The sequence below is a fragment of the Nicotiana tabacum genome, chromosome 5 (assembly GCF_000715075.1).
Source record: "Nicotiana tabacum cultivar K326 chromosome 5, ASM71507v2, whole genome shotgun sequence".
In the NCBI taxonomy this organism is placed as follows: domain Eukaryota; kingdom Viridiplantae; phylum Streptophyta; class Magnoliopsida; order Solanales; family Solanaceae; genus Nicotiana; species Nicotiana tabacum.
Genome location: NC_134084.1, coordinates 101,172,195 through 101,196,041, shown reverse-complemented (window position 1 = coordinate 101,196,041; position 23,847 = coordinate 101,172,195). Strand labels below are relative to the sequence as shown.

The following is a 23,847-nucleotide window of genomic DNA, read 5'->3' as shown; positions in this document are numbered from 1 at the left end:
ATTTTGGAGATTTGGACTTCGATTTGAGGTCCGATTTCAAAATAAATTATATATTTGGGCTCGTGGGTGAATGGGTAATTGGGTTTTGGTTCAAACCTCGGATTTTGACCATGTAGGCCCGGGGTCAATTTTTTACTTTTTGGGAAAAATCATTGGAAAACCTATTTTCATGCATTAGAATTAATTCATTTAGCATTTATTGATATAGTTAAGTAACTTGTGGCTAGATACAAGCGAATTGGTGGTGGAAACAAGAGGTAAAGCGGTAGTTGAGGCTTGAATTGTGTTCGTGCCATCGAGGTAAGTGTTTGGCCTAACTTTAGCTTGAGGGATTAGGAGTTGTATCTTATTTGCTATGTGTTAATTGTGGAGCACGACGTATAGGCATGGTGACTAGTATCTATACGTCGGTGTCAAGCATGCTCGTGAGTCTCGTATTTTAATTGTTGTGACTCCGTTGTGATTTATTCATGCTTAATATGATTATTATCATTGTTGGTTCCCTTGCCGGGATATTATTATTTATGATATTCTCTCCCTTACCGGGATGTTATTATTTATGATATTTTCTTCCTTGCCGGGATGTTATTATTTATGATATTGTCTCCCTTGCCGGGATGTTGTTGTTATACTCTTGTTCCCTTGCCGAGATTCTTTTATGATTGATGTTGATTTGTATATGGGATCGGGTTGTATACCGCAATAGTATTATATGAAATGGGATCGGGTTGCACGCCGTAACGATATTATATGAAATGGGATCGGGTTGCAGGCCGCAACGGTATTCTATGAAAAGGGATCGGGTTGCACGCCGCAACAGTTTATATGAAATGGGATCAAGTTGCACGCTGCAACGGTATTATATGAAATAGGATCGGGTTGCACGCCGCAACGGAATTACATGATTTGGGATCGGGTTGCACACCGCAACAAGAAGGAAATGAAAGTGAATATTGTGTTTGTTTTCCTTATTCTTGTTGGCAATTGAATTATGGTTTTTTTCTTTACATTCCTCTTTTGGTATTCTGTTGTTATCTGATACTCCCCGCAGCATGCTTTTCCCCTCCCATCTTTAACTGTAAATATCTATTTTTATTTTTCCGCTGTATATGATTTAACTACACAGGTTTATTTGGTAGTCTGGTCCTAGCCTCGTCACTTAGGCTAGGCACTTACCAGCACATGGGATCGGTTGTGCTAATACTACACTCTGCACTGTGTGCAAATCCCGGTGCTGCAGCTTTTGGACCGCAGTGAGGTTGCTGCCTTCAGTCCATTCAGGCGACCCGAGGTAGTCCTGCAAGCGTCCGCCGGCCTTGGCGTCTCCTTCTATCTTTCCATTCTGTTTCTTTTATGTATTTCAGAGACAACGTTGTATTTATCTTTCGGACCCTTATTTGTAGTACTCCTAGACAATCTGTAAGATTGTGACACCAATTTTGGGTAGTTTTGTTATAGATCTGTATCGGAATTATCATTAACTTGTTACATTTCAGTCTTCCGCTTTATCATTTTTGTTGTTTATATGATGTTTATTCTCCACTGTTAAGGGATTTAAAAATAAAAAAGGTTAAGTAATCAGAATAATTGGCTTGCCTAACTTTCATTAGTAAGTACCATCACGACTCCCGAAGGTGGAAAATGCGGGTCATGACATTTTTAATTTATAAATTTATAGATAGCATAATATAAAGTACATTAAAAGTTTAAAAAATTTAAAAAGATTAGAATAACTCATAAAAAATAAAATATCTAGCATTTTTTTATAATTATAAAAAATACAAGTGTTAATGTTATTATGAGATTGAAAATAAACTATAACATCTTATCTTTCAATCAATTAAAATATTACAACAAAAAATATTATCAAACTACATAGTTTACGTCCCTAAAGTTAATAATTAGGAAACTTCATTAGTACTGTAACTTAAATTATTACTTATTATGAGTAAATATAAAATTGCTTACAAATAAAAAAATAATAAAAGTTTGATAATTTTGAAAGACATAGAACTAAGATATGACAAGCTACAATTAATGAAAATATAAATTTGGGCTATTTATTTTCAGAAGAAATATTCATTTCATATTCACCCTACTTACACGTAAATATGTAATACTATGGCTCCTTAAATTGAATTACTCTCAATCTTCATATTTAAATGGATGAATAGAACTTTAGTCGTTCATTTGTTAAGGAATTTTGAGTGTCGACAATGCCAATTAGAGAATTCGACGCATGATTTGTGTTAGGAACTGTTAGGCGAGCCCCGAGTATTGAGCATTGGGTGTGTTTCAGGCGCATAATCGGGTGCCTAGGACATAAGCCTCGTAGAACTAAGCTCCACACGTGAGCCTTAAGACGTTTTTCTAGTGCCCGCCCGGGGCGAGCCCCGAGACGAGTCTCGAAAAAGCTTTTTAAAATACTGATCAATACTAGGCATCATATGCAAAGAGATACATTTTAAATGTGCAAATGTTGTCTAAGTACATAGAAACACAAGAGGGTGATAGTGACAATTCGGAAGGAAAAATGTCTCAATATTGAAATTTCTCGACAATAGCAATTTCAAAGATCGAAAACGAAGATTTTCTCACACAGTCTAATTATTGGATGAAAAAAATACAAAAACAAGAAACAGCCCACTGAAAGGTTATCCCAAGAGGCACCAATCTTAACCGGCAAAGATTTTATTTGTGTGAAGCCACGTATGAATAGAAAGAAAGATGCAGAAAAGAAAAATGAAAGAAGAAATGAATTTCCCTGGAAGTTTTGACTGTTTGAGATAGCAGACTAGTTAAAATAGTTTCCGTTTCGAGTAACATCCGTCGCTTTGGCCGAGTGGTTAAGGCGTGTGCCTGCTAAGTACGTGGGGTTACCCCGCGAGAGTTCGAATCCCTCAGGCGACGTAATTCCTTTTTGTTTTGGTTAATCAAATATTGAACTTGTCGGTTGATCTCTGCAGGATTTGACGATATATATTGTTGCGTGTTATGCAAGTGAATGACGACACTCCTGTCTGATGAGTTTCACCCCCTATTCATAGTTTCGGGCAGTGCCAAGAATGTCAACGCTCACCTCATTCTACTATTTCTTTTGATTTTAGTTACTTCCTTGTATAGTGTTTATCCAAACTTATTATGTACTCTAATATATCTATTCTATCTTCTATATCGAATAGGAGAAGCAAAAGCACTATATTAACCCAAGTGGCATAATTACAAAAAGCCAAGTGACAAAATAAATTACCTTTCTAACTATTTTTTTTTTGAATTTTAAATTTTAAATTAATTGTTACTCTACTTGAATTAATAAATATAAATCTCTTATAATTATCTATAAAAATTTAAAATATAAAAAAATAAACTACTCATTCAAATTGGGAGTAGTTTTAAAAACATTTTAAAATAAAAAATAAAGAATAAAAAACTTTCAATTCAAATTTGGGAGTATATATAAAAAGAGAAAAATAGAGATAGTTTGAGGCTAATCATACTATAAATTACCTTAAGAAATAGAATAAAGTATCAAAATAATACTCAAAAATATTATTGATAATTTTAAAAAATAAAATAATTCTGAAAAATAGAATAAAAGTATAAGATTTATGACATATATTAAAAGATATTTGTTTAACCTTTGAACTAATTCAACACCATCCATTTAAAAAAATAATACAATAATATTCGTATTATAGATAAATAGAATGAAAAATATCAAAATATTACAGAACAAAAATTAATGTATAAAGAGGAGAATAGATATAATGTGATTCTATACTCACTTTAAATTTATTTAATAAAATTAAATAAATAAATAATACTCGAAATATTACTGATAAATTTAAATATCGAAATAATTACGAGAAAGTCATACAAGATAAAGTCAAGTTAAATTTCAAGAGTAATACAAAACTATATTCAATTTATTATTTTAAAATGGTAATCTTCTATATAGAATAGGAGAAGCAAAAGCACTATATTAACCCAAGTGGTATAATTACAAAAAGCCAAGTGACAAAATAAATTACCTTTCTAACTATTTGTTTTTTGAATTTTAAATTTTAAATTAATTGTTACTCTACTTGAATTAATAAATATAAATCTATTATAATTATCTATAAAAATTTAAAATATAAAAAAATAAACTACTCATTCAAATTGGGAGTGGTTTTAAAAATATTTTAAAATAAAAAATAAAAATAAAGAATAAAAAACTTTCAATTCAAATTTGGGAGTATATATAAAAAGAGAAAAATAGAGATAGTTTGAGGCTAATCATACTATAAATTACCTTAAGAAATAGAATAAAGTATCAAAATAATACTCAAAAATATTATTGATAATTTTAAAAAATAAAATAATTCTGAAAAATAGAATAAAAGTATAAGATTTATGACATATATTAAAAGATATTTGTTTAACCTTTGAACTAATTCAACACCATCCATTTAAAAAAATAATACAATAATATTCGTATTATAGATAAATAGAATGAAAAATATCAAAATATTACAGAACAAAAATTAATGTATAAAGAGGAGAATAGATATAATGTGATTCTATACTCACTTTAAATTTATTTAATAAAATTAAATAAATAAATAATACTCGAAATATTACTGATAAATTTAAATATCGAAATAATTACGAGAAAGTCATACAAGATAAAGTCAAGTTAAATTTCAAGAGTAATACAAAACTATATTCAATTTATTATTTTAAAATGGTAATCTTCTATATAGAATAGGAGAAGCAAAAGCACTATATTAACCCAAGTGGTATAATTACAAAAAGCCAAGTGACAAAATAAATTACCTTTCTAACTATTTGTTTTTTTGAATTTTAAATTTTAAATTAATTGTTACTCTACTTGAATTAATAAATATAAATCTATTATAATTATCTATAAAAATTTAAAATATAAAAAAATAAACTACTCATTCAAATTGGGAGTGGTTTTAAAAATATTTTAAAATAAAAAATAAAAATAAAGAATAAAAAACTTTCAATTCAAATTTGGGAGTATACATAAAAAGAGAAAAATAGAGATAGTTTGAGGCTAATCATACTATAAATTACCTTAAGAAATAGAATAAAGTATCAAAATAATACTCAAAAATATTATTGATAATTTTAAAAAATAAAATAATTCTGAAAAATAGAATAAAAGTATAAGATTTATGACATATATTAAAAGATATTTGTTTAACCTTTGAACTAATTCAACACCATCCATTTAAAAAAATAATACAATAATATTCGTATTATAGATAAATAGAATGAAAAATATCAAAATATTACAGAACAAAAATTAATGTATAAAGAGGAGAATAGATATAATGTGATTCTATACTCACTTTAAATTTATTTAATAAAATTAAATAAATAAATAATACTCGAAATATTACTGATAAATTTAAATATCGAAATAATTACGAGAAAGTCATACAAGATAAAGTCAAGTTAAATTTCAAGAGTAATACAAAACTATATTCAATTTATTATTTTAAAATGGTAATTTATTAACAATCCATATGACAATTTAATAATATTAAGGAATAGATAATACAATTAGATAAGCAAGGGAAAAAAGATATAAATTATAAATTTGTGAAAAATATAAAATATAAAACTTATAATTAGAATTATGATGAGAAAAGTGGCATCTATACACATAACTAGAATCATAATAAACAAATATTTATAAGGGAAGAATACTAAAAAGGAAAGAATTACAAGCGATAGCGTAAAAATGTATATACTAATTAAATTTCTCATGTAGGAAATTTTAGTCAATAAATATAACTCATAATTTCATAATAAAAAATATAAAAAATATAAGGATACTATTAAGATATTATACATAAGATAAGCATATTGTATATATTACACAAATTAATAATTATTTAAATATTGGTTTTTCTTATAAATATAATAAAAACTTATCTATTTATACTTTTGATGAATTCAAAATTATAATTTAGTAAAAATAAATATTACTTATATTATTTAAATTTTCAGTAAACTACAAAATGAGAAAACTAATCAAATGTTAAAGTGGAAAAGAGTGTATGAAAATAGGGGAATAAAGATAACTTTATGATATTTATTTTTTGATAAATTAAAAATAAAATATAAATAAATAACACTCAAACAATTATCAATAAATTCAAACAATTGAAGAATTTTGAACATTATAACATAAGTTTAAAAAGAAAAATATTTTCAGAGTAAGAAAACATATATCTATATTATATTAAACGAGAAGTAGTATCAAAATATTAAGCCAATTGACAAGTTAATGAAAAGTCACATCAGTAAATGTATAGTACTAAGTACTTGCTAATTTAATAATAAAAATAAATAAGGAACAATCAATTTATTTGATTACTATATGATGCGTATCCTTTGATTTTGTATAGATTTTGTTATATTTCTGCACACTATATTAAATAATAAAATACAATTAATATTTATTAAGTTAATATGACATATTAGATGATAATTTTATAAGATTAATATTCTGTCAAATTATCCGCGCATCGCGCGGGTTCTAACATTAATGTTATTATAATATGGATACATTAAAAAATTTATGTAGTCTAATGAGATTTGGGTTTATCGGTAGGCCTAATGAGAATATGTATTCTACATCAGATCGGGTTTTCTTACTCTTCTGCAGCATTTTAGCGGGTGAGTTATTGGGCGGAATGGATGTTATTCCTGCCTCGATCATCTTCATATGTTACTTTCTTATGCTATGATGAGTTGTGAGGCCACGTGATTACTCATACATCTGTAGTGGTCCTATTTCGAGTGTGTGTGTGTGTGTGTATATATATATATATATATATATATATATATATATATATATATATATATATATATATATATATATATATATATATAGAGATGTTGGCTTGCTTATTGCACCGTAATTGTGCTTGCTTTTCTTGTAGCACGTTATGTTATTCGTCTCCCTGTGTTTATGGTTATGCACTATACATGCTTCTTCTTGATGCACATGTTTTTGGTGGGTATGAGCATTCTGGCTCGATGAATATTTTCATGTGAATTGTAATGTCTGAATCGGGTTGTGCGCCGTAACGATATGATGTCGGATCGGGTTGCACGCCGCAATATAATTATATTTGGTTATGGTACCTTGTGTTATTCAGTGTGTTTCGTTTCTGCCTTGTGGGAAGAGTCATTGCTTGGTGCTTTCGAGGTTGTATATGTTGAACTTTTGGTGGGTATGAGCATTTTGGGACGATGAATATTTCCATGTGAATTGTAATGTTTAGATCGGGTTGCAGGTAAAAGTCAGATAGTTCTCTTATTTAGATCTCTTTCTATTATTTGGATGTTATGTACGTAAAAATAGCACGGGCTTGTCATTTTTCGGATTAGTAATTGAAAATAGTCAGTGTTTGCTAAGTTATTAAAAAATAGCCATTATTTTGCTGCAACACGAAAAGTTTCAGCATAGTATACTGGAGATCAATGCACCTGTATATGAACTTCCAGCATATTATGCTGAAACTCCAACACATTATGCTGGAACTCCAACACACGGAAAGTTCCAACATAATATACTGGAGATTGGAGCACATGTGGATGAATTTCCAGCATATTATGCTGGATCGGTATATTATACTGGAACTCCAATATATTATGCTGGAAGTCCAGTATATTATACTGGGACTCCAGTATAATATACTAGAGTTCTAGTATAAACTCCAATATAATATACCGGAGGTCTAGTATAATATACTGAAACTCCAGTATAACTTCAGTATATTATACTGGAATTCCAGTATATTATGCTGGAATATTTTCTGAATTTTGAATAATATTTTCGTTCAGATTTATATTTACATGAAAAATGACTAAATTTCGATTATTTTTGAAACTGTGGCTATTTTTCAATGATCACTCGTAAATCTGGTTATTTTTTAATTTCTTCCTATTATGTACTCTATCACTTAACTCAATTATAAATGTAAAAGATCAAACAGAAGTCTGTTTCTAACTTCTAAGTCAACAGACAACAGCCATTTCTTAATTACTTAAATAAAATATAATTATAAAATTGAAGTGTTTACTTTGTATTAGTAGTAATATTTTAAAACCCCAATTAGAGAATTGACAAGTTCTTTCCGCCCAGCAAACGCCCCTATACAATGGTTCTCCTTAAAGCTGCCCGTTCGTCTGCCATTTCTTTCTCCAGTTAATACAATGAAGAAACTCCATCGCCTAAAAAATGATACAAATCACAAAATTACTGTCCAAAAATTCCCCACCAAAACAAGAGCTTCAACATCCAAAACCACAACCATTAAAGTAAAAAAGCAGCACAAATCAAAAGATTCAAAACCCAACTCAGAATCTCAAGAAAACCACCCAATCCCTCAAATTAGTAATACCCTTATAGCTTTCTTGGATAAAAATCCAATCTTGACCCAAGATTTTTACCAAATTGATGCACTTGATCTTGCCCCTCGTTTGCTTGGCAAGTTCCTTAGGAGAGATGATGTTGTTCTTCAGATAACTGAGGTTCTTAATGTTATTGCTATTCTTCATTTAATGTGTTTGGCCTGCTTTAATGGTTCTTGAATTTGGTCTTTTCATTGATGGGTTTTTTTTTTTTTTTTGAAAAGGATTGATGGGGTTGTTTTTGTTGTTAAATGGTGACTTGTTTAATAGGTGGAAGCTTATAGGCCAGATGATTCAGCTTGTCATGGTAGATTTGGCAAAACAGCTAGGACTGCCCCTGTTGTAAGATTTTTAAAGCTGACATTTCTCAGTCATTTGCTTTACATTATACGTCGATCTAGATGATAACAAGGCCTTTCTTCCTCATAAAGAAGGAGTAGAGACTTAGCTTTCATCTATCTGTTAAAATATAATGCTATACCTTTTGTCCTTGAGAATCGGCTGGGTATAACGGGAAATAGTTTGACGATCTAGTTACATATCACATAAGATGGGTACTCCCGATATTGTCTCAGGAATTTTAAGTATATATAGTAGCGTACTGGATGCAATCTACATAAGTAGAAGCATTCAAGAATCACTTGACAGTTCTTATTTCAATTTTCCAACTCTTATCTTGTTAACTAACTTAGCCACAATACTTATCCAAAGACAGGACAAGTTGAAAGAGCTTTGGTAGTTACACTTTCTGTCTTGCATAAGAACGTCTGAAAGTTATCTCTCACGTATGTCAAATTTGTAAAGTAGATGCAGGCAGTCACAGTTTATCATGTGATATGATATTATGAATGTCGTAAATTCTGTTGCGCAAAAACAACATTGTTAATCGATATGTCTGGTGCTACATGATTTGGAGGACACAATAGACCTTGCGTTGGAGACATCATTTAGTATACCATGTGAAACTTTTCAGATTGTCCTTTAGTAACTGAATCAGAGTTTGAGTATATTTCAAAACATATGGAAGAATGTCTTCTAGATTTTCTAATAACTTGCGATTGATAGTTTGGTCCTGGTGGTCATGCATATGTGTACCTCTGCTACGGTCTCCACATGATGCTAAATGTTGTCGCAGACAAGGAGGGAGTTGGAGCAGCTGTTTTGATCCGTTCTTGTGCTCCCATCAGCGGTAAATTGAATTACATGTCACTTCATGTTTTTAATACTATGTTTTTCTTTTTATTAAATTTTCCATTCCTGTTTCATAGTGGATCAACCCGAATTACTCCAATGTTTTATAGTTTAAATTTTCCATGTGATTTCTTTAGTCCTGCTGCCAGCCAAAGCATGCAGTTCTCTAAGTACTCCATTTTCCCTAGAGGCATCCTCAGTTTCTCACTCTTTGAAGCATCAGCACCCCCCCCCCCCCCCCCCCCAAAAAAAAAAAAAAAAAAAACCACAAACCCAGTTCTGCATTTTTTGTGTCGATACTCCTCTCGGATCAGGTGATATCAAAGTTATAGCAAAACATGCATCCAGTGAAATGTTACTGGAGCAGCTAGTATTTTTTATAACTCTGCTTCTTCTGAAATAATTAACTAAAAATTGTCTATTTTAATTGATATCATGTGATATCAAGATAGTCAGAGCTATGGTAATGGAATGAAAAAAACGGATGTAACTGTTTGAATATCCTCTGTTTACCATGACGCTCCTCAAATGATCACTAAAAAAGTAGTCTTGAATTTGGTTCATGCGTTGGAGTTTCAAGAGTTAATGCCTGGGTAATAAATGAAAACAAGGATATACTGTCACATTGACATTCCTTCCTTTCAAGTTCTATGCTCTTGGACTAGTATATTCGTCGCAATGGAGCGGTGCGAGCGGGTTTGAACCTAAGCGGGGCGGGGCGGGGCGGGTTTGTGACAGTGCGGGTGCGGGGCGGGTTGAATTTTTTAATTAAAAAAACTTGTGGTTGCGGGGCGGGTGCGGGTATGGCTGCGGGTTTGGCCATGAAACACATACTGATTCAAAATTTTACATTGACGCTTATAACAGTCTACTAGTGTTGTACTATATATTATTTTACTTATTAGATTATATGGTTTCTCACCTTTATAAATAAGATGGACTCAGAGCTATTTGTACTTTTTCTTTCTTGATGCTTTGGGGATTGAAGTTTCAGCTTTCAAACGACTCATTGCAACAGGAATAATGTTAAAACAACCAAGCTTATAGCAATTGTAATTAAAAAAGACAAAAACTAAAACAGAAAACTCATTAATTTAGAAAAGTCTTCCTACATTGCAAACAACAACAACAACAACAACAACCCAGTAAAATCCCATTTAGTGGGGTCTGGGGAGGGTAGTGTGTACGCAGACCTTACCCCTACCCTGAGGTAGAGAGGCTGTTTCCAAATAGACCCCCGGCATCCTTCCCTCCAAGAACTTCCCACCTTGCTCTTGGGGAGACTCGAACTCACAACCTCTTGGTTGGAAGTGGAGGTTGCTTACCATCGGAGCAACCCCTCTTGTCTTCCTACATTGCAAACAAATAGTGAAAAAAAAAGGATAAACCAAGACTTGATATGGTAAAATTAAAGGCTAGCAAATGTTGGTCCATATGAACTTCATTGGGTCATACTCTATGGCCCATGTCCTGACGTATCCAGACTCATATGCACGACCCTATTTGGGTCATTTATAGGTCTGGCCCAATTCACCTCTTATGCACAGCTTAATACTAATTCCGAAAATACAGCATGTGGGGACTTAAATACAACATTGATCATGGAGTCAGGAGTCAAATTAACAGATTTATCACATGGTAACACAAAGAAACATTAGTACCCAAATCGTGCTTCTAATCTATGAAATCTAAAATGAATGACCAACTATTAATATATGTTATTATGTAGTTGCGGGTTAGGCAACAAATCTGGACCTTAATTCAATCCCATGAAAGGTTATTATGCCTAAATTGAGGCTCGCAGCGTTTGTGTCACGACCCAAACCGAAGGGCCGCGACAGGCACCCGGTGCCTTACTCGACCGAGTACCAACGTAACATGTCTTTATTATCATACTATCATGGGTAAGTGAGCCAAAAAACCTGTCATGAGAGACTCTACTAAACCGACTCAAGACTCGCGAGACCTAGTAACCTAGGCTCTGATAACAACTTGTCACGACCCCAATCCCCGGTCGTGATGGCGCCCAACACGATGCTAGGCAAGCCTGACCAATTCATCACTCACAATCCCTTATGTAGAATTCATTAACAATTAATAGGATTTAATGCCAAATTAACATGATTATAACTCTGTATCAATAGATAAACAATACGGAAAATCCATAAAATATCAATATAAATCCCACCGATCTAGTGTCACGAGCCAAGAGCCTCTAATACAAATCTGTGTAGCAACCTATACATAGAGTTGTCAAGACACTGTTACTTTAGTTTTGTTAGGGAGGTGCTTGTATAGGATTTGGGTTTAAATTAAATTAATACTAGTTCAGAAAAAATGAAAAAGAAGTTTATGAATCTTAATTTTTACTATCAAATTCATTCAAAAAAAAAAAAAAAATAAAGAAATTTTAAGCGGTGCAGGGTGGGTGCGGGTTTATGCGCGGCGGGTTGAAAACAACAAATTATATGATCGGGGGCAGGACAGGTTGAAATCTTCGCGGGTTTATGCGGGTTTACCCCGCAACCGCACCGCACCGTTTGACATCCCTACTCGTCAAACTAGCAACGATTGAAATGCTATTTTAGGGTTTTGTTTTAATTAATAATGGAGTAAGCATTGCAGGTTTGGCTACAATTAAGCGGCGGCGGGGTTTAGAAACTGAGAAGCCTATTCTTCTTGCAGGACCTGGAAAGGTAATCTATGACCTTTTTGAGTATTAAACCAAGCTGTTTGTTAAATGTCATTGTCTTGATCATGTCTTTGCAAATGTTACCTGAAAGTTTACTTGATTTAAGTCCCTCAGAAGAGTTTGGCTTTGTGTTGGATTTTATTTTGAATGTGATTATTTTATTTGCTTCAAGGACTCTTATCTGATGTCTCTCTGTTATTCACTGGTCTGCCTTCTCCAGGCATCCCTGGAAACTTCTGTATGTATAAAAGTAGTACAAGTGATATCGAGTACGACTGTTTTTTCTAGAGTTCCGCTGCATGTGTCATGGCTAACAAAACGTTATGCCTTAACATGAAACCTCTGCTTCTAACATGTCTTGAAGGTCTTTGGCTGAACCTTCCTTTTGCATTGTTGTTGGCATGGACTTCATATTTACTGTACTTTGAGCCTATGTTGGATTTGTACTGGAAAACATTTACTAGCTTAGAGTAATTCGAGTTTCAAATGAAACTTTTGAATTAGACATTCTGCATATTCTTGTCCAATGAATTGCAATCATATAAGTATCATTTGCCTTCCTTTATTGTCAAGTGCTCTGTACAACCGATTGTAACCTAAACATATCTGTTAACAATTCTAACTTTGCTCTAGCTAAGAACTTACGTATGTCAAATCTTCTGTAGAATCAAATTTTACCTGAAATTTACAGTTGCGAAGTGTAAAATTGAAATGCAACCTTAAGAAATGCTTAATAACTAAAATACAACTCAAGTGGTACTCCAGGATGGGTAGACCAGGACTTTCAAGTTATGAATTTTTTTCATGAGCTTTCTATATTGAAGGGAGGGCTTTGTTGTGAATCTCAACTGTGAAAATGATCTATGAAAGCGTACAGCCCTTGTTTATAAACTATGATTTATTCTGTTTCATTTTGGTAGAATGGTGAAGAGAAAATGTGTCTACTATTTTTCATCATGTGAATTTAACCCATTTCTTGCATTTAGATAAACAAAATTCAAACTTCTCAGAATAAGACGCTGCCTGTATTTCTGGATGCTAGGTGGTATCCTGCTGGAGAGAAATTCGTATCTTAGACATAGTAGTATTATGAGCAATTTGAGAAGCTCTAGTGAATTGTGCAAAAAGACACCTGGAAAATGTAAGTTCTATTGCTAGGTTTGTTAAGATTCAACTTTGGTTCGTATAGGAAAATAGCATATAAGGACCCGTAATAGGTGAAACATGGTTCCTGTCTAGACTGGTGACTTAAAGGGGTTTACCAAAATATCAGGCTTTGAACTCCTTAAGGTCATTTTGCCATGAGCATTTACAGTTTCAAGGATGAACAAACTTGCATTAGAAGATAAGCATCATTCTGACTTTTGACTTGCTGAAAGTACCACATTGATTGCCCTTAAAACATTTTATTATGTTCTGGCAATGATCTTATCAAAAAAGAAATTGTGTTCTGGCGATGAGTACTGGGAGGAAGCACTTTCACACAAAAAGGAGAAAAGAAGAAGGAGAAAAAGTAATATAGTATCGTAAAGTAGTTGAAGCGTTTGAAAGAAGAGTATTATAATCATGACCCAGGCTGTAACTCATAAACAATAGAGATCACTTGAATATGTTTCATTTCCCTATAGAATGATTTGCAGTCATCACAAACTTACATGATAGCGTAATTGGGGTCTTTTTGTAGGTTGGTCAGGCATTAGGGCTATCAACAGAATGGTCTAGCCATGCTCTATATACTGCCGGTAAGCATTCTATGATTCCATCTTTCAAATTTTTAGCTACTAACTGAAACTCCCGCACATGATGACAGGCGGTTTAGAACTCTTAGATGGGCCAGAACCAGAACATATACTAGTTGGTCCAAGAGTTGGTATAGAATATGCTTTGCCAGAGCATGTTAATGCATTGTGGAGATTTGCAGTTGCCGGTTCTTCATGGATCAGTGCCCCTAAAAACACTCTCAGACGTCTTTAGTGCACCAACAGGCTCCCTGAATAGCCTCCCAAAAGAGCAGGAAAAAGGAAAAAGATGGAGAACGTAATGGAGCTGTTGTTTATAATTGTAGAGAATTCATAAACCCTTCTACCAGTTTTTACCCCCTTTCTGTGTATATTTGGGTTTACTTGGTCTATCACAATCATATTTTTTGTTTTTTTTGATAATCCAGAAATCCCCGATGGCCAGTTGGTGCATGGTTTTAAAATCGATATATAGTGAGTTTGCCCCTTTACTCTTCTCCACTTAAAAACCCGACTTTTGTCTGTTGCAGCATCCAAATTCATGACAAGTGATTAATTCACACATTATGTGTTGCGTTCTTACCACTAGACAAAAGCCATGAGGCCTATTAAAACCATGTTCTTGGTTATGTGGCATGCAAATATTGTGTTGGATGGTTTTACTTAATAAGTTATCAAGTTAATTATTTTACATTGATAATTGTTTTGGTTAATGCCCCACTTGTGAAATTTCACTAGGCTTCTTGTTGGTGAATGCACGAAAAAGAAATCATTTCTGTTAGTCAATAACCAACTAAAATTTCTGAAACCCAAAAAAAAAAAAAACACTAAAATTGATCTTTTAATCAACTCTGTAATAAGTCGGTTATCCAGCTAGGTGTAGTGTATACCGTTCGATCCATACATCAAAATCTTTCTTTAGCTCTTAGTTCGTAGTTAGATTATAACATTTCTTTTTCCCTTTTGACGGACTAACTTAAATCGCCGCCCTAAAAAAATCCTAAAGATGTATATCATATGTTTAATTTATGTATAAATATTTGTAATCGTATATAATTAATGGATAATTTACGTATACTGTCTATTTGGGTAAGGATCCCAATTTCTTTGGAAGTCTATCACAAGCATTCGTTCACCTTTTCATTTCTCTCAATGTATTTATGCATGATAGCGTTCACGTACTTATCACAACAACAACAACATCAACGACGACCCAGTATAATCCCACAAGTGGGGTCTGGGGAGGGTAATATGTACGCAGACCTTACCCCTACCCCGAAGGGTAGAGAGACTGTTTCCAGGAGACCCTCGACTCAAAAAGAAAAGCAACAGGAGCCGATATGTTAGTACCATAAAAATGCATAATAAAATAATAGCAATATAAGAGATATAAAATACAGAATACGAAATACGAAATATATGGCTGGTATAGTAAAACTAGCAGGTAAAGCCCTGCATCAATAGACGACCAATGACATTCTTAGTCTAACTCCTAACTAGCTAGTCTCACTCTATTGTGCTGTAAAATATTCACAAGTTTCCTCTAACCTACAACCTTAATGCTCGACCTCCATAATTCCCTGTCAAGGGCCATGTCCTCAGTAATCCTAAGTCGCGCCATGTCCTGTCTGATCACCTCTCCCCAATACTTCTTAGGTCGCCCTCTACCTCTCCGCGTGCCCACTACAGCCAGTCGCTCACACCTCCTCACCGGTGCATCAGTGCTCCTCCTATGAATGTGCCCGAACCATCTGAGTCTTACTTCCCGCATCTTGTCCTCCATGGGGGCCATACCCACCTTCTCTCGAATATCTTCATTCATAATCTTATCCATCCTTGTATGCCCACACATCCACCTCAACATCCTCATCTCTGCTACTTTCATCTTCTGGATGTGTGAGTTCTTTACCGGCCAACATTCAGTTCCATATAACATGGCAGGCCTAACCACTGCTCTATAAAACTTACCTTTTAGTAACGGTGATACTTTCTTGTCACACAAGACTCCCGACGCTAACCTCCACTTCATCCACCCCACCCCTATACGGTGTGTGACATCCTCGTCAATCTCCCGATCCCCTGAATAACCGATCCAAGGTACTTGAAACTACCCCTCTTGGGAATGACTTGAGAGTCAAGCCTCACTTCAACTCCCGCTTCCGTCGGCTCAACTCCAAATTTGCACTCGAGGTATCAAGTTGTGCCATTTATTTATTTGCTCTTTCAAAAAAAAAAAAAAGAGTAAAAAAATAAAAATATATATATACACACACATACACACATTGGCGTGTTGTGAATAAGCAACTGAGCTTTCTGCAAAAAAAACCATTTTGAGTTTAAACTTTAAACATGAAAATTGAAAAGGATTGGTTGATTGAAAGAAAGGTGCATGATGACAAAATAAAACTAATAAAGGGTCCCTAGGGGACATACGATAGATAGCAAAAAAAAATAATACTTAATAATCTAAAGGACCTTTTAGTTTTCGTCCTTTTGGTTGATTTCATTTAAAACACTAAATTTTAGATTAAGGAAAGCAGGAAAGGGTGGTCCTGATGATTGCTGGTTGGGCTATCAATTCATTGAATTGTCTCTGTGTGAATATAGTATATGTCTTTATATGACAGTTTTATTATTATAGTTTTTGTGGTACCCAACAAGTATGGAGTTCTGATGTTCTTACTTCATAGATCAAAAAAGAAATAAAAATTAAAAAAAGAAAAGAAAAAAAAATGCACTCAAACGTGTGGTCTAGCAGTTAATAAAGTAGTTTAAAATCATAAGAAATCAGCATTTTCAAAGTACACCGAAACCTGCGCTTGGTGGAGGTAGCAAGCAGAGAGCAGAAGCGGATGTAGCTAGTAACTTATGGGTTAATATTAACCCAATAGCTTTTTTTGCTCAAACCTTGTATATATATTAAGAAATCCATTAAATGTTTATATATATTTGACTGTAAATCCAGTAATTATTGTATATTAACTTAAGATCGTTATGGCCTATAGGAATTCATAAACTTCAAATTCTGAATCCGGCTGCTAAATAATTTACTCTACAACATTAAATTTTGCCTCCTTAGGCCTGGTTCAAGTCTTCTTATTCTGAAAACATTTTTTGCCGAGTGGAGGTATTAAGTGTATACAGATGAATGCATCTAAAATACTTTTTGAGCTAATATACTTTGGAGTTTGTCTCTCGGTCCTCACAAGATAGGGGTAAGGTCTGCGTACACATTATCCTCTCCAGACCTTATGGTATGGAATAATACTGGGTGTGTTGTTGTATACTTTGGAGTTTGTGTTTGGTCATTTGTTGTTTCTTTGAGTTTGAGATAATCAATAATCTAAAAAGCTCATTTTTTATTTTGTGATTAGGTTGTTGAAAGAATCTATTTGGTCTAAATTAGTTCAAAGTTGTACCTACCTCATCTACCCAAATGAGAAAAAACAAGAAGGATGAGAAATTACATGTCGAGCTAATTAAAAAAATAGCAGACTAAAGTCCCCACTCAATAATTACTGGTTCACTGTTTCTCTCTTTTTGTCTTTTCCACAAAAAAACTAAGTCAAAATGGGCATCTGAACTTGCACCAGTATATATGGTATTCTTAGCGTAATTTTAACGTTGCTTCCTCCCTTTGATTTTCTAGTCTTTCAACTGTGTCTATAGAGACCAGAGACTAGACTCACCAAGTCAGCAACTTACAGTGTTTAATCTTTGGCTATTTAAGTAGTGCAAATACAAGTATATCATCCAAGTTTAGAATGGCTCCTGGAGGTGGTGCTAGTCGCAAGGAAATTATAGAAACATGGCCAAATTTTACAAGTTGTGACACAACAAATACACAGCTAGAGAAAAGTATCACATTTCTAGGTGAAAAGTTTCGAAAGTCTTCAATTCATGGTGTTCATGAGTTGCTTGAGTGCCCAATCTGCACAAGGTCCTTGTATCCTCCAGTTTACCAGGTTAGTACTCTTTATGTGGTTGTTCTTTTCTTTTCTTATAACGGTTGTGTCTGGACTAACTTGCGCACACCTAGACTGTTTTAACGTCTAGTCTCACACCTGTACAGTTGCCGGGTGACTTTGTCGACCAAGGCTTAGGCAGATGAATGACTCAACATAGTAACTTACAAGGGGTTGCTTTTGCTGACTTCCCCTAGAAAAATTTGGGTTGCAATTTGTGTTAGGACCGTAAAAAGCAGGTGTCATGCGGAAGCTAGCAAAGCAAACCTTGAATGACGATAAATCATACAACAAAGGAGAAATATACCAAAAGAGACACAAACATTTAACGTGGTTCGGTCAACTGACCTACGTCCACCGCGAAGATGAGCAATCCACTATATAAAAAGAGAGTACAAAATATCGAGAGAACAACCTTACGAAGAGGCAAACACAAGTGACACACTAACACTTGTCCCGTAAAGTTCTCCCCCTAAATACTACTCTCAAGCCCCTATAGCTACATTGTGGATGCTACTGAATGAGAAGGACGGATCTTCAATTTATAGAACTCCAAACCTTTTCCTACAAGAAAAAGTACTAGCCAAGTATAGGAGAATTATAATTTCCTTCTACAAAAAGGAAAACCCAATTAAGGTAATTATATTGTCCTTTCCTTCAACAAATAGAAAAATCAAATATGGTAAGAAAATTATGGCAAGCACCTAACAATTCTCTCCCTTGGCCGGAATTTTTTGACAAAATAAATTTGATCCATCTTCTTCACAAAGCCTTCAACAGGTTGCATCTCCAAATCTCCACCACAAAGTTTGTCTCAACGTGCGTAGCACACCCGTCAAATTTCTCAGACAAAAATCACGATTATCGTCAAATATGTTGCGGCTAGAACTGAACCCGCCAAGATGAACCTGTCTTGAACCTCGCTCTAATACCACTTGTTAGGACCGTAAAAAGCAGGTGTCATGCGGAAGCTAGCAAAGCAAACCTTGAACGACGATAAATCATACAACAAAGGAGAAATATACCAAAAGAGACACAAACATTTAACGTGGTTCGGTCAATTAACCTACGTCCACCGCGGAGATGAGCAATCCACTATATAAAAAGAGAGTACAAAATATCGAGAGAACAACCTCACGAAGAGGCAAACACAAGTGACACACTAACACTTGTCCCGTAAAGTTCTCCCCCTAAATACTACTCTCAAGCCCCTATGACTACATTGTGGATGCTACTGAATGAGAAGGACGAATCTTCAATTTATAGAACTCCAAACCTTTTCCTACAAGAAAAAAGACTAGCCAAGTATAGGAGAATTATAATTTCCTTCTACAAAAAGGAAAACCCAATTAAGGTAATTATATTGCTCTTTCCTTCAACAAATAAGAAAATCAAATATGATAAGAAAATTATAGCAAACACCTAACAATTTGAAGTTACACTATGAAACTGCACATTAGGTTTATAACAATAGTTGTGGCATAGTATGGATATTCTGGGGTTAACACATCACATTAAGATACTATAGCTGTACAGAACCCGGTCATCTATACAGTCAGGGGCGGAGCTAGAGTACGGGGAGCGGGTTCGGCCGAACTTAGTAGCTTTGGTTCCAACTTTGTATTTGTCTTAAAAAATTCATTGAAACATATTTAAATTATTAATTTAAAATCCACTAACTTAAAACGATTAGAATCCCGAATCATAAACTTGAAATCCTGTCTCCATATACAAGTAGGATACTAAGTGTAATCCAAGAGCATACAAAAGAGTGTTTATATGTGGCTAAAATAAGAATTTGCAAGATTTCTCCAATTTCTTTCTTTCCAAAGTATCCACCTGAGTGCGGAAGCGGTAAATTTTGAAACTCTGTTTCTTTGTTGAATTTCCAACTGACAAACATATATACTCCTTCTGTTCAATTTATGTAACCTACTTGACTAGGTACAGAGTTTAAGAAGTAATAAAAATAAGGCACATATATTTTGTGTGACTATAAATTATTCCATAAAGGTAAATTATTTCCAAATATGAAAAATGGTCATTCTTTTTTGGCAAGGACCAAAAGCGAATAAGTTCACAAGGGAGTATTTTACTACTGGTATAGACATAAGCTCTAAACATGTTGTAACTGTTGAACAAACTCTAGATATCACCTATAATGAGGAAGTTTCTTACTTCTACAACAGATTGCTTGTAGAAGACCTATAAATATAGCTTTATTTGCTGATAGATAAGCACTTGTATTTTGTATTCCAATCTTTGTATCTCATATTATATAATCCATGTAGTGTCCAAATGGCCATACGCTATGCACCAACTGCAAGACTGGAGCACATAATTTCTGCCCTACTTGCCAAGTTGAACTTGGAAACATAAGGTGTTTAGCCTTGGAGAAAGTGGCAGAATCATTGGAATTGCCCTGCAGACATCAAAATCTTGGCTGTCACAAAATATTACCCTACTATCGGAAGCTCAAACATGAACAACGTTGTAAATTTCGGCCTTACCATTGTCCATATGCTGGATCAGAGTGCTCCATAAAAGGGGACATTCCAACACTCATGTTACATCTTAAGGAGGACCACAAGGTTGACATGCATACTGGATGTACCTTCAATCATCGATATGTCAAATCAAATCCAGAGGAAGTTGACAATGCAATATGGATGCTCACAGTAAGTCTCTGCTACTTTTAACAGTTAGTGGTAAATGCTGTTTTAATGTATCAAATGCCTTGTTTTCCAACTGATGATGTTCAAAATGCTACTCCCTCTGTTTCAAAAAGATTAGCACTATTTCCTTATTAGTCAGTTTAAAAAAGATTGGCACCTTTCATCTCTCAGGGGAAAATAGACTATTTCTCTTTTTATGGATTTGTTGGTGAATGTTTGTATTCGTGTTTAAAGAAAGACTATAACAGCCCAAAGGAGTGCTAATGGTTGAACTCGAGGGGGTCCGTTGTGATTTGTGAAGCTTGCCTTAGGCAAATTCCACATTGGAATGAGAGGGAAAAGTTAGGAGCCTAAAAAGGGTGAGTTTAGGAATTTAACAGTTGAGGCACCCTTTGCGTTAACTTCCAAGGGGACAAAACACTGAGGCCTCAAAGGCTAGGTCGGAGCGACAATACCTTGATAGTTGAGCCTGAGTCATTATAAAAGCCTTACATTTCTATGTTACGACTCCCAGATTGCACAATGACATCTTTTACACAATGCAGGTTTTCGACTGTTATGGAAAACAGTTCTGCTTGCACTTTGAGGCATTTTCACTTGGTATGACACCAGTTTACATGGCCTTTCTACGATTTATGGGCGAGGACAATGAAGCCAAAATGTTCAAGTATAGTCTAGAAGTTGGTGGTTTTGGGCGTAAATTGACATGGCAAGGTATTCCTAGGAGTATCCGAGACAGCCACAGAAAAGTTCGCGACTGTCAAGATGGACTTATTATTCCAAGAAGCTTGGCACTTTTCTTTTCTGGTGGGAATAATGGACAAGAGCTTACATTGAAAGTCACAGGTCGTATATGGAAGGAGCATTAGAGAAGTTAATTAGTAGTGCCTAGGCAATTAATTGTACAGTGAGCTCTTAAGTATGTTATCCTTTGCCTTTTTGCATATGTTGTGTATCATATATCAGCTCAGGATCTCTTATGAAGATAGCATATAAGTCATACTCTACTCTGATGTAAAAGGTATACACTACCTAATTTGCATGAAATAAAGTTAATTTATTCTTCTTTGGGTTATTTCTTACCAATTAATAGGAAAAAATGAACCCGCTGAGAATGATTCTGATTTGTTATGGACTTGTGGTGACAATCTATTTTTAACGGATATTTATCAGTGTTAGCTAAGAAGATAATGAAAATTTTAGAGTGGGATAGACTAAAAGCAAGATTTGGAAAAGCTGTTTGTCGCTTGATGGCAAGAAATATGTATTTTAATGTCACGACCCAAAATCTAACCATGGTCGTGATGGTGCCTATCGCGTTACAAGACAAGCCTACTGTCACGATCCGGATTTTCCACCATCGGGAGTCGTGATGACGCCTACTAATGTGAGCTAGGCAAGCCGACTGTTTGAACAAATTACCCTTTTTCCAGTTTATATTCTTTAACAATTATAAAGCAATAACGTATAGACAGCGGAAATTACGATAAGTGGAAGAAATACAGTAAACTATCTAAAATATGAATCTCATACAACTGTTTGAGCCTCGACCACTCAGAACTGGTGTCACAGTTTCACAGACGATCTAAGAATACTACATACAAAGTCTAAAAGATAAAAGATACACTGTTTCTGAACTAAGTAAATGAAACATAAGTAAAGGGATAGAGGGAGACGCCAGGGTCTGCGGACGCCTGCAGAACTACCTTGGATCTCCGCGTGGACTGAAGGTAGCCACCCAATCTACGGTCCAAAAGCCGCTGCTCCGGGATCTGCACACAGTGCTACCAAATAAACCTGTGCAATTTAACTAAATACAGCGAAAAAGAAGAACATTAATATACAGTCAAGTATGTGAGGGGTAACATGCTGCGGGGGAACTATCAACTTAGAATAGAAAGACATCAGGTAATTGAAAGAAACAACATATCTCAGATATCAATAAAGAATCAGAAATCAATAAGTGCACGACATCACCCTTCGTGCTTTTACTCTCGTCCTCACCAAAGCAATCAAGTAATGAAAATGTGCACGGCATCACCCTTCGTGCTTTTACTCTCGTCCTCACCATATAATCAATATAATCGGCAAAGAATGGTACATCATGCGGCACGAAATCACCCTTCGTGCTTTACACTCTTTCCTCACAAATCATATACGGCATCACCCTTCGTGCTTTAACACACTCTTACCAAAACAATACACGACATCACCCTGCGTACTTTGACACTCTTTCTCACCCAAACAACAATCACAAATAATAGGGCAAGGGCATAAATGAAATTACAATAAGAATTCCGACAAGGAAACAATAGTTCAACAATCAAGTCCTAGTAAGGGAACAACATCAAAAGGAACATCAACATCCCGGCAAGGGAGATAACATCAATGGCAACAATATCCCGGCAAGGGAGGCCGCGTAATAATTCTCTTCTTTTCCTCACTTTTACCTCACAACTCACTTCACAACTTGAGCCAATGCTCCAAAAGATTCAATTACCACTTATACTTTCACATTTTATTATACAACTTGATCCAACGTTCCTCAATGTTCAAATGTCACAATTATTTCCACAAACTTTGCCCAACAATAGAAATCATCAACAAAGCATGAATAATACAACAAAGTCAGAATAATCACAATATAAGACTCACGGGCATGCTTTACACCAACGTATAGATACTCGTCACCATGCCTATACGTCATACTCGACAAATACCACATAGCAAATAGAACTCGACTCTTAATCCCTCAAGCTAAGATTAGACCAAACACTTACCTCGATGCCACGAACACAATTCAAGTCTCTACTATCGTTTTACCTCTTAATTCCACCACTAATTCGCTCGTATCTAGCCACAAGTTACTTAATGACATCAATAAACGTTAAATGAATCAATTCTAATGCATGAAAATAAGTTTTCTAAAGTTTTATCCAAAAAGTCAAAAATCGCCCCCGGACCCACATGGTCAAAACCCGAGGTTCGAACCAAAACCCGATTACTCATTCCCCCACAAACTCAAATATATAATTTGTTTTGAAATCGGACCTCAAATCGAGGTCCAAATCCCCAATTTTTAAAAAGCCTAGGTCCCACCCAAAACACTCAATTTCCCCCATGAAAATCATTGATTTTTGAGTTGA

At 34.4% G+C, this 23,847-nt stretch overlaps 2 protein-coding genes and 1 non-coding gene across 3 annotated transcripts; all 3 read left to right on the top strand.

Annotated features, from left to right (window-relative positions):
• Window positions 1-2,828: 2,828 nt before the first annotated feature.
• On the top strand, window positions 2,829-2,910 carry TRNAS-GCU (transfer RNA serine (anticodon GCU)). The gene has a single exon. It is a non-coding gene; the product is annotated as a tRNA-Ser (tRNA).
• Window positions 2,911-8,126: 5,216 nt separating this feature from the next.
• Window positions 8,127-14,552, top strand: LOC107759159 (DNA-3-methyladenine glycosylase). The gene is made up of 6 exons (XM_075253865.1): window positions 8,127-8,559; window positions 8,710-8,781; window positions 9,505-9,628; window positions 12,256-12,326; window positions 14,007-14,064; window positions 14,133-14,552. Exons 1-6 carry the CDS (start codon window positions 8,242-8,244, stop codon window positions 14,294-14,296), a joined length of 807 nt encoding a protein of 268 aa, XP_075109966.1. The 5' UTR covers window positions 8,127-8,241; the 3' UTR covers window positions 14,297-14,552.
• A 3,123-nt stretch (window positions 14,553-17,675) lies between these two features.
• LOC107759158 (E3 ubiquitin-protein ligase SINAT2-like) lies at window positions 17,676-21,766 on the top strand. Its single transcript, XM_016577029.2, has 3 exons — window positions 17,676-18,026; window positions 20,318-20,704; window positions 21,247-21,766. Exons 1-3 carry the CDS (start codon window positions 17,826-17,828, stop codon window positions 21,568-21,570), a joined length of 912 nt encoding a protein of 303 aa, XP_016432515.2. The 5' UTR covers window positions 17,676-17,825; the 3' UTR covers window positions 21,571-21,766.
• The last annotated feature ends 2,081 nt before the right edge of the window (window positions 21,767-23,847 follow it).

What these genes read in the sequence shown, in the direction of transcription:
- LOC107759159 (XM_075253865.1), top strand. Translation starts at nt 8,242, where the DNA reads ATGAAGAAACTCCATCGCCTAAAAAATGATACAAATCACAAAATTACT. An exon ending in CAGCTAGGACTGCCCCTGTT is followed by an intron (nt 8,782 to 9,504) that starts GTAAGATTTTTA and finishes TGCGATTGATAG; the next exon opens with TTTGGTCCTGGTGGTCATGC. An exon ending in CCATGCTCTATATACTGCCG is followed by an intron (nt 14,065 to 14,132) that starts GTAAGCATTCTA and finishes ACATGATGACAG; the next exon opens with GCGGTTTAGAACTCTTAGAT.
- LOC107759158 (XM_016577029.2), top strand. Translation starts at nt 17,826, where the DNA reads ATGGCTCCTGGAGGTGGTGCTAGTCGCAAGGAAATTATAGAAACATGG. An exon ending in TGTATCCTCCAGTTTACCAG is followed by an intron (nt 18,027 to 20,317) that starts GTTAGTACTCTT and finishes TAATCCATGTAG; the next exon opens with TGTCCAAATGGCCATACGCT. An exon ending in ATGCAATATGGATGCTCACA is followed by an intron (nt 20,705 to 21,246) that starts GTAAGTCTCTGC and finishes TACACAATGCAG; the next exon opens with GTTTTCGACTGTTATGGAAA.